A 16,874-nucleotide genomic window follows, 5' to 3' on the forward strand; every position below is an offset into this window, starting at 1 on the left:
AGAGTCAGCTCAGGTTTATACTCTTATTTGAGAATTTACTCTATTGCCATCTCCAGTGAAGTTTTTTTTAGAACTTTTTTAACACCTGTAGCTGTTAATTTTGTTGTAGGTTAAGTCCAGACTCTGATCCTGACCTTGACTTCTACTCTACAACACCTGCTTGCTTGCCTTCTTGCTGCCAAACTGCCATTTGTCACTTACTCAAAACTAGGGGTGGGCCATATCATATTGTTCACAATAATACCGGTATTGTTTTTTTTTACGTGATAAAAAAAAAAAAAATCATATCGTGATATTCTGATTGGTGGACATAATAATGTCACACCGTCATGCTGCGGACGTACGCTCACATGGTCATGCAGCGCAACTCACGCAGCTCAACAACGTTCAACAAGCATGAGTGAAAGCATCATGGCTGAACGCAATACTGCAGAAGAAGTAATTCCCAAAAAAGGAGCTACTTCAGTGAGTTAATGCTGTTTAGAAACTAAAGTGACTACTGACTAAACTGAAACTTAACTGAGCAATATATATGTTTTAGTTTTTACTGAATAGTTTAAGGCAAACTGTTATGTTAACCCTGACAAATAAAAGGATAACACGTATTTTGTTGCAATTGTATGTTCTTGAAATTAATAACAACCTATTTTTCAGTATTTTGTCGCCTAAATACCCTGAAATATCGTGACATTCTTTTAGGGCCGTATAAAAATTGTTTGGTAATTCTGTATTCAAATGTTCTTACCCAAATTCCTGGTGGTAATCAGACTTGATTCCTTACATTTCTATGTACAAAGGCAAATGTCTTTGGGGGGCATTTTATGCTTTGATATGAGAGTAGACAGTGGAATGGTGACTGGAAATTAAGGGAGAGTAGGGTTATGAATTTCCAGGTATATGTCATGGGAATTAGCAAGAGTTAATGACATTTAATAGGAAAGTGTGTGTGTTGTGGTGTGTTGTGTGTTGTGTTGTGTGTGTGTGTGTGGGCTGCACATGTGATGGGAGAATGCACTGTGTATTCAGAGGGATGTGAACTTAAAGGGAAGCTGGCAAGTGATGTGTACATGTGATGGGAGAATGCGCTGCTGGATGCAGTCTAACCAGGGGCGTTGTGATCATAATATATGGTATGTGTCTTAACCACTTACCTACCACAATGTCCCACAACCAGAGATGACTAACATTTACCTTCAGCTGCCAGGAAAAGGACTTTTCCTTTTTGACACCCTGAAATATCTCCTCACACAGTAAATATATAATGTTTCTGTACTTTCGAAGATAGTTTGAGGAAAATTTATTTTAATTAGAGAAGCTGCTCACTGTGTTGTTTTATGGTTTAAGATCTATTTTTATAAATAATGAGAGGTTTGTTCTTTTTCAGAATGTGTGTGTGCAGGTAAAGCATTGGGATTGCCTCCTGTTTTCTCATTCAGTGTTTCTCTCTGGATGGTGCTGAGCCAGATGTGCCTGCATGCAGCTTGTATTACAGCATTGTTTGACTGTGCCATGGCAGATTTCACAGACAGCTGTAGTATTACTAATCTTTATCTTATAAATAATGCAATATTATTATGAGTATTATGATTATTAGTAGTAGTATTAGTAGTAGTATTTAAGCAATCAAGGATTCTTCCACAAGTCAAAGTAAACAATAGAAAGATAGTTACTGTTGCATTCACTGTTTGTTAATAACTGGCATCAGACCATAAACAGGGCATAATGAAGAATATGCAGGGTCACGATTACCATGCAGGTGATGTTCAGACAGTTCATTAATATAACTAATCAGTCATGTGTCGTTTGTCAGATCATCAATAACGGCAGCCAGATCAAATAAGGTCTCAACTTCATCCTTTGAGTCTCTGGTATCAAATAATCAACAATTACAGGATCTACAATAAATTAAGTTAACATAATTACACATTATAATGAATTGCATTAACTTCATAATTCATCACTTTATCACTCGTGTCTTATCATCACAAGCCATGTTTGTTTTTTCTTTCAATCTAGTGATGTGACCTGAACTCTCACAAACATAAGAAGATAATTTGTCCTTTAAATGTTATTTAATGCACTTTGAACATAGTAAAAACAACAACCATTATATGCATCTAATATGCTGACTAAAATATTTAGATTCCGAAGTTATTATGGCATTTAAAATATCATCAAGTAAACAATAGCAATTTGTTACTGTTTTTTTTTTTAATGCTGAATCCCCATATTCATTCACATTACAGCTGCTAGCCTAGTGTGGCAAATGTGTTTTAGTTCATTAGCTGGGGGACCTCAGTTATCCACAATGTGGAAAATTGTCTTCAGCTTCAATATTCACAATATGAATTAAAAACAAACTCGGGAATATTGTAGATGTAACAACATTAAAACATAGAGGACCATTGTAAATAAAAAGTTCACTGTAAAAGAGGACTGAAGTTAGTTTAGTTTATTTTTATGTCATTTATATTAAGAATTTAATTTGGCAGTCGCATACATGTTTTGGTGACTTAAACCTTAAAGTGAAGCCAAAGGGACAATAGTGTTAAATCACTGATGGTGTTTCCGTATTGAGCTTAGAGCATTGTTGCCCATACCTTACCAACATTTGATTGCAAAGCCAGTTGCACAAACCTAATCCCAATGGTTAGACCATAATCCTAATGTCAGGGAATTTGTCTTTGTGTGATCAAAGGATACTTCACGAGACTCAGACAGATCCGTTTTGTCCAAATCTGTTTTAGTTTTCCCCTAATTCTGTTCCATTTTTAATTTAATTGTTTTTTATTATCATCTTAATTATATTGCTACACAGATATGTATACAATCCTGCAGTTCATTTCTTGCCCTGCCTACTAGAGAGTCGCATCAATATTTACTGCTGTGGGTAATGGCCTTTTAAAGCATAGCTCCACATTCTATGCACACATACAAACTGCAATAACTGAAACATATGAATCGTATGTTATTGCAGACGAGATTACAAAAGTGACCCACAGATGCCCCTCATTTCTGTATTCAGTTATGCAACGAGGAGGCCAATATAGATCAACATGTACTGCTCTTCCAGAAAACAACCCATTTTGGCGCTAATGAAGTCTCCCGACAGGCTCTCCCGAGGGTTTGAATGGAGAAAGCATGCTAATACAGTGTGCTGTGGCACACAGCGTTGGGTTTGGCATGAATTGTGAATGGTGGTTAGTTAAAGACCATTGACCATTGTGCTTAATTCTAGATTGAGCTAAGATTTGGCTTGGTTGCGCCCTGTTCAAGTGGCCATGTAAAGCTCATTAGCCTTTAATCACTAATAACCATTAGGCCTAAGGATTAGTCAGGGTTACATTTCACTCCCTCCGTCACTTAATGGTTGAGAGATGTTGAACATATCAGTTAGACACTACAGTGACTCACTATCGCCTCTGGAGGTATAGATATCTCTGCAACACAATGCTAAGACGTCTTTGAATTAACATCAAGACTGTAACCTCTCGCATTCTGTTGAAAATTGTTCTTTTTATGTTATAAACTGACTAATTAATCTCACCAGATCTTACAAATGTTCACTTTTAAATGCTCAGCAGGATGCCAAATGTGGCAGATTTCTTCAATTCCCTAAACCTTACCTCCGATAACTTTAGTGCTGACACGTGACTTTACTTTAAATTCACTACTTGTTGTTATTGTAATGACGAGTCTTCATTTAGCCGCTTTCGATTTCTCCCTAATAACTCTTATATGAATGATTTAGCTCATCGTGGCTTTGTGTCCACTTGTTTTCCAACTTTCCAACTTCACATACCATTTTTGCCAGACTGAATGTTTCTGCGTTGTATTTAATTTCACAAACCGTTAGATACAAATAGTGAGGTTGTAATCTAAATATTCTCACTCCCACTATTTTCATCCTGTAACATATGTCAACGTTGGTGTGTCATTCTTTTTTTCAAAATAATTTCACTCGACTGCCATAATTTCTCTCAGTCAGATTCGAAGGACGCAGATTCAATTTCAGGGTACGGTGCTCTCCTTGATGCTATTGCCGTATTATAGGTTGTGTGTTTGTCCCCACAGAAATGTATTTTCCCATGGTTAAGCACAAAACCCTCCTGGGGCATTTGGTTTCTTCCTTTAAAAACAAACAACTTTTGTCAAGAGTAGAATATCGACCGTGCAGACTTAAGCACATCTGGTGTGATGGAGCATTTGATTTTCCTGGATTGATTTAGTACAAACAATGTATTAACATCAATATTCCTTTAGTAATACAACTTACAACAACATATTAAGAGCATCAAAAGATGCCATCATCATCTGTATCATGACGTGCAGATGTGCCCCTTATCTTCATGCAGATGTCCTCAAATATAGATTGTCTTGGGGATCTCAAACAGAGCAAAAAAAACGGTCAGTTTAATTCAGTCAGCAACTGAATGTAGTTTGATTCCGATGTTATCACGTTAGTTTAATCTTCACTGGGTTAGGAAATACACACGGTGAAGAATCATTAACATGCTGAACCATAGTTTCCCTCTCAATCCTTGTTTTCCCTTTACTTTAATGGCCTCTCTCTCCTTAATGACTCCCTGAAGATTTTCCTGTGAAAACATTTGCCTGTACACACACATGCCCATATGTGCACACACTCCTATACACAAACACGCACGCACACAGTAGCGTGTGCTGCTGTGGAGTGATTGTAACTCTAATACAGCCTGTGTCTCCCCGTCGCATTAAAAAGCCAATTTCCTTTTAATAGCAACAACAGCTGGAGCTGACACGGCCTGTGTCTGTTGATGGAGCGAACGGCTCCAGAGCTGTCCTGTAGCTTAGGCCCGGTTGCCTGCCTCATTACTGCAGAAGGCGAGAGAGAGATGGTAGGAAGGATGGTGTTGACATGTTTTTGGTGTTGTAGGCAAGATGTTGACATAAGAGGAAAAAATAGTGAACATTAGGCATGATGAAACCGTTGAAATCTGTCTTTTATAGCACTTTAACTATCTTTCACTTACAAGTTGCACTTCCTCCCATTCTGCCTCCCTCCTCCCCTCCTCCTCTCCTCCCTTCCTCCCTTCCAGTGCACCTGGTCGAGTCCCAGGAGATGGCTGAATCTGCAAGAGTACCAGAGCAAGAAGCTGATGCAAGAGAGTGGCGTGGCTGTCCAACGTTTCTATGTGGCCGACACAGCTTCTGAGGCTCTGGAGGCTGCAAAGAGACTCAGTGAGTAGAGGGGACACACACACGCACACACACACACACACACACACACACACACACACACACACACAGCCATGCAGTTTACCTATAACCACTCGAGCACCGTGAGAGGACCAACCTGCCTTTTAGGGATGGGTGCTTGAAAAAGTTTTTTTTTTAAGATGCATATAATAAAATCACACTTTTCATTGAATAGTTGAGGAAACGTTATCTTTTAATCATTTTTCTTTATTCAACAGAAGGAGTAACATAGGAAAAAATGTGTTAAATTTAATTGTCATTAATTGTTGGTGCCCTTTGCAACAGCAACACATGAAGCTTGTTGAAATACATGGGAGATAATTTTCCCCTTAAGCACATGGCCACGACAAAGATAATTCTTTCTTACTTTAGTGATAGTGTTTAAGGTTTTGTAATCTGTGGTTGGCTGTAATTGTTGTGTATTTGTATTGCTGTATTCTCTGTGCACTGGGAACGGTCTGCTGCAGGACGTGCAAATGACTGTGCTTAATCTGGGTTGAAGTTTTATCAAGTTTAATCTCGTCTTTATGCTGTTTGCTTATGTGCAGAAGCCTGTGCTCATTTAGCTTAGTTGTTGTGCCTGCTCGGTTTTTCATCATGCACTCATCCGCGCTAATTTGTTTCGCAACCTCTCGTGTTCAGTTTCTCACATTTTGCATGTTCTTTTGTTTTGTTTTTCCTATTTTATACATTCATTTTTAATCCATGGTTACAATTTGGATTATTGCCCTCACATACTCACACGAAGCCATGGAAGGAAGTGACTGAAACTCACTTACTTTATTCTTGTCACTGGAATCTTCACAAATACATTATACACACATGAGCGGAGATAGTTTAACTCACATTTCTGTGCACCCACACATAGCTTTCTCCATCTCCTACCTTCCGTGTTCTTCCCACACACCAAACCGCCCAACACATACAGTGTAGGTTTCCACTCTCCGCTTTATATTTTATTCAGCGTCCTCTCAAACTACAGCCGTGGCTTTCTGATAGTGCATCCAGGTTGGTTGTCAGCCAGCGAGGTGCCACTCTTGCTGCCTTTGGGCTCCAGTGCCTGGGGCGCTGCTTTCAATGGCCCTGGTTACGATGCAGACAAAGATAAACTGAATAGAAGGAAGAGGACATATATTTTCATGACAATACCTATATTGCTTGGTAGGGGAAGAATTGGAAACTCTGGATGAAGGAGTTAGACCGGAACAGATAGCTAAATAAAACTCTGGCCAGACTTAAGTGTTGATATACTTTCAACGCATTCGTGGTGCTTTTTTAGAAGCTACCAAGTCAGTTAGTGGTGGGTAGTTATGACATAGTTATCAGGCTGTTTGGAAGTTTTGTCCTATCAACTGAAAAGTGGTAAAACACATTTTATGGAATGTGTGTGTTGAACTGCAAATTACTGTATGGGCAGTGGGAAAGGAACTTTATCCAAATGGTGGCCGGAAGTGATTTATCATTGCGGAGTGTCCACTGCAGTACAGGGAATTGCATGACTGCACTTCAGAAATGTTTTTATTGGTTTCTTCGACCAATATTTCAAGCTCAGCAGCTTACACTTTCTTTTACACTCTATTACTTTCCAGAAATTGACAAGACGTGTGTTAAATAGCCCAGCATCCTTGTTTAATTAGCAGCAGTGCTCTCAAATGAACTTGACTGTGGCTGTGACCACTTGCATCACGGGTGTTAGTATATTGCCGGCTAAATTGAAAACATGCACCAACGCATATTTTCATAGCTCAGGCAGTCATTTTGCGGTTGGCTAAGTAAATCAACCCCTCTATTCCCACTGGTTTCAGAGCTGCTTCATATTCTCATCTCCATTTATGCATTAAGCTTTGGTCAGTGTCCTCGTACAGTGTTTCTCACACTCTGTGAATCCTGTGACTATTGCTGGCTGTCTATTGCAGCATGCAATGAGCATCTACTGATGCTTAATTTCTTCGGAATCACACACACACACAGTCTTTTCATGCTCTCACATGAATGTGTACGGCATGTTATTAGACCATGTTAGGCGATACATGAATGTGACGGAGAGTGGGGGAGATCAGTGACCTCTTTAGTTGAGATCTGTTGGGCTGAAATGCAAACGGAGACTGAGGTAGAGGCAGGGTGTGAAGCCTGCCCTGGAGCTCTTTTTCATGTCTTTCCACCTCAGAGGACATGGGATATGGCTCTGTACAGAGGATGTGGAGGGTCGGGGTATCTGGGCTGACCAGGAACGACTCCAAATAGGTTTCTGTGTGTTGCTGATATCCTGCTGTGAGCCCTTGGTTTCCCACATGCACACTAGAATGAATCAGTCAAGCATGGAAGCACATGCGCAGATGAATGACGTGCGTAGGGTGAGCTTGCCCTTATGAAACACTCACACATACACACACGCACACCAACCAGTGTTCTCCTCTCTGCTACACTCACTTAAACGTGAAGTGGTTAAGTTGACAGTTCAATTGCAGCTATGCTATATAGAAACTCTTCTCACTCCTCTCGTGTTCTATAGATTGGTCCACTTCTCCTGAAGTGGACACAGATTGATTTGTTCTATTACCGTTGAGGATAAATGGCTTAAAATATTTCTCCTCCTCTATCAAAACATTTAAAAGGAAAATATCCGACACGGACCATTGATTCCTTTTAACTTGAATGACAACTCAGGGGAGAGTTTACGTGGTGGCAGATGGGTGACCAGCAAACCAGCTAATGGCTTGTGGAAAGTAGGGCCCCATACTGGGTGAGCTGTTCAGGGAGTTATCAGAAAGTCCAAAGTTTTTATAATGTGCACTCCACTGGGACGCTGAGAGAATGGCACTGTTTCTCCTGCTGTCTGTCTAAAACCAATGACCCAGATCAGCCTAGTCTCCTGCCCAAGCTTTAATAATAGTGTGTGTGTGTGTGTGTGTGTGTGTGTGTGTGTGTGTGTGTGTGTGTGTGTGTGTGTGTGTGTGTGTGTGTGTGTGTGTGTGTGTGTGTGTGTGTGTGTGTGTGTGTGTGTGTGTGTGTGTGTGTGTGTGTGTGTGTGTGTGTGAGCGAGCCCTACCGATAAAGGATTTTGAAGGCCGATACAGATACAAATGTTTGTTGATTTAAAAATCCGATATTCCGATATATCGGCCGATATTTTTTTTATTTCAGAAACGCGTAACAAAACATTAACAGATTTCCCTAACATTAGTTATTTGTAGTTATTTATGAGTCTTCACTAAAATAATATGATAATGCAGTTTAAAAATAAACTTGTTTATTTTACTGTCACAACGGAACAGAGGAACATCGGGGTCTAGTGTGTGTGTGTGTGTGTGTGTGTGTGTGTGTGTGAGACTGCTCAAGGACCAATATATGGGTTTTGATTAATAAACTTTCGGACCTCTAAGTTACATAACTTTAATATCTATTTTGTTGATTGAAAAAGTTAAATATTCATGTATTTTTTGTGAACTTGTCACATTTGTGGATATTTACAGTCTCTCAACACATTTTTAGTCATTCGGGTATCCGGTTCTTTTGTCTGCTTGTAGAGCTGAGACAATTTATGGTTCCAAAAATGTGCTCTGCTCCACAGCAATAAATGGGGAAAGTACAAGTAAATGTCTCTCAGGCAGAATCAATAATTAATGTTTGTAATGCAATGCTACTTTGGCATGCAGCAGTGAACTTTCAGCATTTCTGCTTCTGTGTTTCCCAAAATGTGGCCTAAAAGAGGTCAGAAAAATTCAGCTACAAATTGTTGTGATAGTAACCTCACACTCAGCCCATTAAAAATATATATGATCAAATACCTCTTGTTGTTTTGCATTTCTCGCAGCGCTTCACCGGGTTCATGAAACAACGTGGGACTTAAGCAAGAGAGTACTTAAGTTCACACACTCACTATAAATAGAACCCATTAGTCTGAAAAAACATAATGTCTTCAGATGGAAAAAATTAAAACAAATCTAGTAGTTTGTGAGAAAAATTAGAAAACAAATGTTAAGCCTGCGGTGGAGCAATAACTGCATTGTGGTACTAGTTGGGAAATAGAGCAAGAACTTCTTTCAGTCAGTCGCCTTTTGTGACACTTAATGCATCACTGGTGTGTGGTGACACTATTCAAATAACCCCATATCTGAAAAAAACATCTGGGTTTTACACATTTGGAAGAGGGATGGTGCAGAGGGCATCACTGTCGCCTCACAGCAAACCTGGGTTCAGGCAGGCTCTAAGTTCTCCTCGTGTCAGTGTGAGTTCTCTCCGGGTTCTCCGGCTTCCTCCCACAGTCCAAAGACTGGATAGGTTAATTGATGTAACTTGCGAATGTGAGTCCGAATGCTTGTCTTGTCTGTGTGTCAGCCTTGTGATGGACTGCAGACTTCTCCAGGGTGAACCCTGCCTTCGCCCAATGTCAGCCGGGATCGGCTGCAGGGATGGGGATGGATTTGGTTTTCTTCTTTGGCAGATCCCCTTTTGCATTTCCAGAATGTGTTACGTTTAAATATGTTATTGATAACAATATATAGCTTCAGTCAACGTAAGACTGATTTGCCTTTCATTTTGCAGTGATGTGAGAATCTAAAACAAATTACATATATACACACACACTCTCACACACACACACATATGCAGTCTTGTACACAAAGGACCGGTTTCTATCCAGCAGTTTTGAGATATCAAAGCAAGTTCAGTAATGACTATAGATTCCGTCTTCGCTTTCGAGGCACATATGCACAGCCATGCACATGCACAGATATATATACACATACCTGTGCCCGGCTACAGCCAAAAAGAATGTGATTATGCAGTCCACTTTGTGTGTCGCCACCAGCTTGACAGATGCATCTGTTGAGCAAATCTTGATGGATTTTCAGTCTGAATTTTAAATCAAAACCACATTTCCCCTCCCCTTCCCCTTCCAAGAGCCCTTCATGTCTGTCATGGCTCCTGCCTCCCCCAGCAATCATTCACTGACAAAGCAACGATGGAGGAAAACATTGCTTTGGATCCGTATCTCTACCACATGTTGAGCCGTGTGATGAATGGGAGAAACATATACTCGTGTATGTGTACACCTCGTATCAGATGAGTTTGGAATACGTTGTCTTTCTTTACCATTGTCATCTTCTCGACTCTCCTCCGACAAATTGTGTTGCGATTACATTTTCTGTATCTTTCTGCTTCTCTTCTCTTTGTCTTGTGGCCCGCTTAGAAAGTAAGCCCATACCTTCATTTCTCTCATTCCTCATTTACCTCAGTCTACCTTTGCCTTTCTCTTTTGCTTTGTGTTTTGCACAGCCTCACTGCCAGAATACCAATTAACAGAGGTGGGAAGCATTTTAATTTATTTCACCATGTTATGAATATTCAGTGTAAACAGAGCAGTTTTTATGCATGGCTGTCAAATCTCATGTGTGCTTATTAAAGGGATAGTTAGTTTGATATGTTGGCTCACTGAATAATAGCAAGCTACCTTGACATGGGCCACCTCACCAATGGTGTGCGCTTGTGCGTGTCTGTGTGTGCGTGTGCAGATTTGGTTATGCTTGTGCTGTTTGTGATTGTGTATGAGAGAAAAGGAAGGAAAGAGATATATAGGATCTACTCATCTGGCAAATGTGTCTCCATCAGTTTCAATCTGCCATGCATTGCTGTCTTGAGTCCACATGCTTGAAAGCACTCCAATTGTTTTTGACTGAGGTTAACATTCAGTCCATTAAAAACTTAAAACATGTAGTTGTTGTGTGTGGTTACACCAGAAAGGTGATCGGCTTGTTTGGCTAGTGGGGATCTTCAAGAACCCTTAAAATCAAGTCAACGAGGCTTACGCTGTGGATCACATCAGTGTTTCCCTTACCATTGTACAGGCCTGGCGGGGCTGTGTGTCTCTGTCCAAAATCCGCTTTCCTCGCGCTGCCTGCTCGCACAGATCCGCTCGTGCGCACATTCGCTGATGCAGGTCGAGTGTTGTCGAGAAATATACGCAGAGACGGCGCTCCTTAAAAACAACATCAAGCCATGCGTGTGTAGTATTAGGACGTGATGACGTATGTACAACCGGCTAACGGGCCAAAGCCCGTTTGTGCTGGAGCAGTGTGAATGCAAGCCGCGGGGGATCCCCCTGGAGAAATCGTGCTGAGGCACGCTACTGATCGCGCCCTTAGGCAGCCTATGTTAATAAAATAAGGATTGTTTTTGATAAGGTGTGGAACTCTGAGTTAACCTATTTCTACCTGAATTTCTATGAACTATTAGGCTGTTGAGTATAACTTATATTTTACTTGATAAAATAAGACAATGTATGCACTCATATGTCGTTGTAGTGTTTTACAGTATCTGTAGCTATTAATGTGATGCTCATCATTTTCCAGCCATATTTTTCCGGCCCCTAATTTTGGATAATTTCCATCAACCGGCACCTGAATAAGTCACTCTCTCCTTGAATCCTTGAAAACCTTGAATACACTCTGGTTGAACAAAAATGTTGAATGCAAATATAGTAATTGCAGAATTGCGGACTGCTTGCTGTGCCACCTGACTTAATCCAACTGCACCAATACACCATCCCACGCATCTCGTCTGCTTAGGGTTTTTTCGGTGGGTACCACCGGGCCTGAAAAAAATTCTAGGGGAAACACTGCAGATGATGTAAAATAAAAGTAGCTCAAGGCCAAGGACCCTGTTGTTGTGTATATCTCAAAGTGCTTGTTTTAGTGGCAGCTCAGACCCCCTCCATGCTTTTGGCCTGTGGTCTGCAAATAGAGACGGATGTTTTTATAAACCGCAAGCTAGCATCTTTCCACACAATACTGGCTGAAAATGTATTTTGCCCTGTCTTGCCAGTCTTCTCAGAGAGACCTAAGCATTATGCATTTAGTTTCAGACAGTGGACGTATTAAGAGTAAATGCTGATGCAGATGATCTTGTGTATTATGTAGAGCTGTCAGTTTTCCTCTATAATACTATTCAAAATGTCATTCCATATTTTTTTCAATGTTAGACTTATATTTGAATATTTAATGCTCAAATACTAATTTCAGCGTTCATTCCAACAGCCCTAGTACTATGTTGGTCAAGCTTCTGACACCATCAGCAGCCTCATCGCAACTATCCGAGTGTGTGTGGCAGGTTTTTGTGTTGTCCAACGGTGTATTGTAGGATCTTCACGTAAAAACAGTCGATATGCTCTGTGTCATCCTGTTTGAAGTTAGAGGCTGCATGGACAATTGTATCTGCTGAAAGGAAAGCAAGGAGACATTTCAACAACTCAACCTGCAGCAAAACCACTGAGGAGTGGAGGAATGCACCAGAATACCCTCCCTTCATAGGTTTACACATTTTTGGAGTACTTGCCGTGTGACAAACGGTGCTTTAAAAGGTAATGTACCTGCACTTCAATGAACGGCAATTGCAGATTTCTTTTATCCACAGATGTGTGGAGATAATCTACTGACCAGAAATATAAAGTCAGTGTCAATCTGTGCAGTGCATTAAAAAACATTCTAGTCGATCCGTTTTCACAGTTAGGAAAATATAAGTCAGAAAAAGTCTTCTAGTGGAGTAAATTGTATGCATTGTGAATGGGACAGGTGCAACTGTAAATAAAGGATACTCTCTCTGATTTGCTATTTAAAGAAAGTGTTTGCCTTTATTTATAATGTTGACTTCTCAGTAGTGGTGATGCATGAGAATGGTGTATATCATGGTAATATTGTATAATGCTTAAGATACGGCGTAACAGATGCACTTCTACAATTTTTGCTGGTGATATCAACAGTGTCACTTCGTCTGGCAGGGTGCAGGCGTTTACATCTCTGACTGGGCCTGTTTTATGAGATCATCTACAGAGTACATATGCTTCTTCACTAACCCAACACGCTGTCTAGCCTGTGCCATCTGTCATTGAAACACTCCTCCCCCACATGGGCATCAGCGCATGCTGCCCCGAGGACTTCCTTATCCAAGCATGAAGTTTGCATCCTCCCTCATATTCCCCTCTCCCCCAACCTGGCCGGCCCATGTGCCGGTGGAGATGCTGTCTCTGTTGTCTGAGTCACAGATGTTACCCCATTAGTAAACTAATGGAAGCTATTTCTGTTCTCTTTGTTTACACAACCTGTAGGAAACAAACTAACAAGATGGTACATGTGTCATTTTAGAGTCGGGTCGAAACATTATGGCTTAAACTAAGGCTGTTTGTTTCCTTAAAATAAAAACCCAACTGCCCTACAATAACATTATCACAAAAGCATAACGGAAGTGCATTTCTTATATTTCTCTACCTTGTAGTGTGTTCATACTCTCCGGATTCCAGAAAGTGTGCTTTGTAGATATAGACAGCTACTAAACCTAACATGCTATCATAACACACTAACAGGTTTCTATTATACATAAAAGAAACCAAAGTATATTTATATATATTTATTTGACCATAAATGATGAGGGCTATGCATCTCATTGTTTGTTACAAAGCTAAAACGATATGGAATGCATATATATACACGCACAATATATATATTGTTAGGCTGTGTAGACAGACTTACATCAAAGATATATTTTAGCCCCTTTGTGGCTGTTGAGTACAGACACATTACAGTGGTGCATTAGCATCACTCATGCTTCAGTTCCTCATTTATGTAATTTTGTCCTAACATTTGCTAGAGCCATTATCAGGATAATACTGGCCCTAAATTGCATGTTTTATTAAGGCTATTCCACGCTTCATTGAGCAGTGAATTTGTAAGAAGCAGTGCAGTGATATTTGTTTCCTCTTGCTTTCTCTCTGTATGCCTTTTCTTTGTATTCACTGCTGTTCGCTTCCAATTTTTGCCTACCTAGATTGGTTTGTACCATAGTGTTGTATGAGGCCTAGGTCCTTTGTCATCAAATTCTATTATGCTCAGCTCCCCGTGTGCGATATCAATCCTGTCTCACCAATAAGAAAATGTTTGGACAAACCTTACATTTTAATAATGTGTTGGATTGGGGGGGAATGAAAGCCACAGCTGTACTATGCACCTTATGGACACATGGGACCCGGTTCCTAGAGACGGAAAATACATCTTACTGTCAAACGTGGTTAAAACATGGATCACGGTCAGACCTCTCCTCACTGCACGTCCCCTCCCGTCTCATTCATAGTCCCCACTAGAGCCGCCCCGTGCACTTCAACACTTCAAGCGCCTTTTAAGACCACTTTCATCTTCCCTCTTCAGAAAATGAGGCAGAGTCTCTGGTGAAAAGCGCTGACAGTAGCAGTTAGCGCTGAGTAGAGTTGGCTCAACCACGGCCCTTTCACTTCTGTCTTTGTCTGAAGTAGTGTGGGATAAGACAACCCTCTACGAGCTTTGTGCATTTGTGTGCGGATGTACTCCAGCTGGAACCCATGTCCTCTTATCATTGGTCTACTGGACAGAGGCCACTGAGGCAGCTGCTCATCTATTGATCTTAACAATGGCTTGTTGAACTTCAAAAGAATATGCAGCCTCAGTCTTACAGGATATTGCACTTCTTGTAGTGCCATCTTTACGCCACTTGCCATTTCATTTCCATCGGCGAGTTACAGTCGTCACCTGCGCTGTTTCCAGTGTAAACACGGCAGTAGTAGTGACTGTGATGGCAACAGTGCCAAGCAGGAAGAGGGTCTGTTTAATGATGGATGAACTCATCAGCCATCATGGGAGGTGGAGGAAACTGGAAACATGAGGCTCGATGACTTTGTGTATATGTTGTGGAGTTATACAACTGGGAGATAAAACAAACTAGCACGCTGCGAGCAACCGTCAACAGACAGGTACAGCATAGTATATACAGTTGTGAATCCAGAGCTAAGAGTGCCCATGGGTACTTTGTGCGTATTTTTCCCCGATTACTCAACTGGAAAAGAAATACAATAATATGACAAGCAACAGCTTGTCAGACCATTTCTCTAATGCTATCTTAACCAGGGCGGAGGGTCACTGAGGTTAGGATATGTTTTCGCTCAACAATATATTCTCTACATCCATTCTTCCAAGATCACAGCTCTAAGATCACAGAAGATGTGCTCTCAGCAGCCGAGGAGTCAGGAAAAGAATAAGCATTGACCGGCATTGACACTGGAAAACATGGCAGTGATGCTCTTTGTGTGGGCTTACGTGGAATATATTTGGAGCTTTTTTTCTTGCACGCTGCTTCTGTGTTTCCAGACACACCAACAAACTAATGCCCTGCACATTAAAATGTGTCATTAAATGTGACCTGCTAGCAGTCTTTGGGCTATATATATACATATATATAATTCCCATTGTTGCCCCTTGTTCGTTTTGTGTGGAATATGTGTCCATTACACTACTTGTATACACTCATGAGCCTGATCTGCTATGTACACACTAATAAAAGACGCAACCATTAACCATACTTCTGCTGTTTACGTGACCGGATTTCGAAATAAGTATTCTATTATGTTAATAACTTCCACGTAAATGGGTTGCAGTCCATTTAGATGGCTATTAACTGGTAATGTCAAGTCAAAACACCATTGCTCTTTCTTTTGCATTTCACACACAGAATTTGACCTTTCTCTTCTCCTTTGCTATAGTCCCTCTCTTTTCAGCACTCTTATCTCTTTTTCAGCTCCCTCCAATTTGTTCATTACTCATGTCTTCTCTTTCATTCTGCCTTTACTTCAGTCTGTTGTTGCTCTCTTGTATTTACACATGTGCCACCCCTCTATTTATGCCTCACTCTCCTGTAAAATAAACATAGTAATGCAGCTCTATCTCTGCTTCCTCTTTTCCCACTTCAATCACATTGTAGGGAAACTAAATGAGTACATGGGAGTTAGGAGATGCAGGTATCTCTGCCTCGCCACCCCACTCCCTGCAGGGTTCCTGTTGATGGACGAAACAGCTTCCTTCGTAGGGCTGACCTGTCTCAGGAAGACGGATGTAAGTTTGCAGTTTTCTGGTCTCCAGTACTTGCCAAGATAACACACACCGATAGGGAGAGGCAAGGTTATTTACACGGGGCAGAGCGGTCGGCTGACGGACGCTGCGCCAGCTTCATTTAGAAACACATTGTAGTCTCTGATCACTGCAATTACTTGCATACACAAATGCTTTCAGTATCACACTGAAGCACGTTGCTATTACAAGAACTCAAACGCAGAGACAGATGACGCCGGCCTCTCCAAGGACCTGTTGTCATCCCATACATTAGCTGGCTCTGAGGTCTCTGGTTTGGTAAGAAAATGCCATGCATCTGAAATTGTCTTAACAGCTGTAAATAGGCTTTGCAGGGTAAAGCGGCCTGTCTTTCAAAGAGCTGATTTCTGTAAGCAGCTTAGTGTTTCCACCTCCTCATTACGCACTCTAACCTATTCATGTTGTGGGTGAGACATGGAATTACTTCTCACACATCCCCTCTATCGTATTAGGATGGTACTAATGTGCCAGTAGAAGTGAACATATAGCCTCCTCTTTTTGTTGCCAGGTCAGTTCCCAAAAATACAGGAAGCACCCTAGTGTTTTTAGTATTAGTTGGTGTTAAGTCAGGATCAGAAAAGGGAATTGTACTAGTGGAGTGAAATGTAGAAAACAACAATGTGCTTTGTTTTAGGGACCTCCAACCATTAGACAAGCTTCATTACTCGTCGGTGGAAACAGCATCACAAGTAG

At 40.9% G+C, this 16,874-nt stretch overlaps 1 protein-coding gene across 1 annotated transcript in view; it reads left to right on the forward strand.

The window, feature by feature from the left end:
• The window catches only part of suclg2 (succinate-CoA ligase GDP-forming subunit beta), a gene marked incomplete at its 5' end in the record, with an annotated part of 83,044 nt that overhangs the window by 10,607 nt on the left and 55,563 nt on the right, over positions 1-16,874 (forward strand). The window contains one exon of the mRNA XM_084033077.1: positions 5,079-5,220. Within this exon, the coding sequence (XP_083889203.1) occupies positions 5,079-5,220 (142 nt within the window). The remainder of the gene's footprint in view (positions 1-5,078; positions 5,221-16,874) is intronic.

This window comes from Eutrigla gurnardus (assembly GCF_963514095.1).
Source record: "Eutrigla gurnardus genome assembly, chromosome: 2".
In the NCBI taxonomy this organism is placed as follows: Eukaryota; Metazoa; Chordata; class Actinopteri; order Perciformes; family Triglidae; genus Eutrigla; species Eutrigla gurnardus.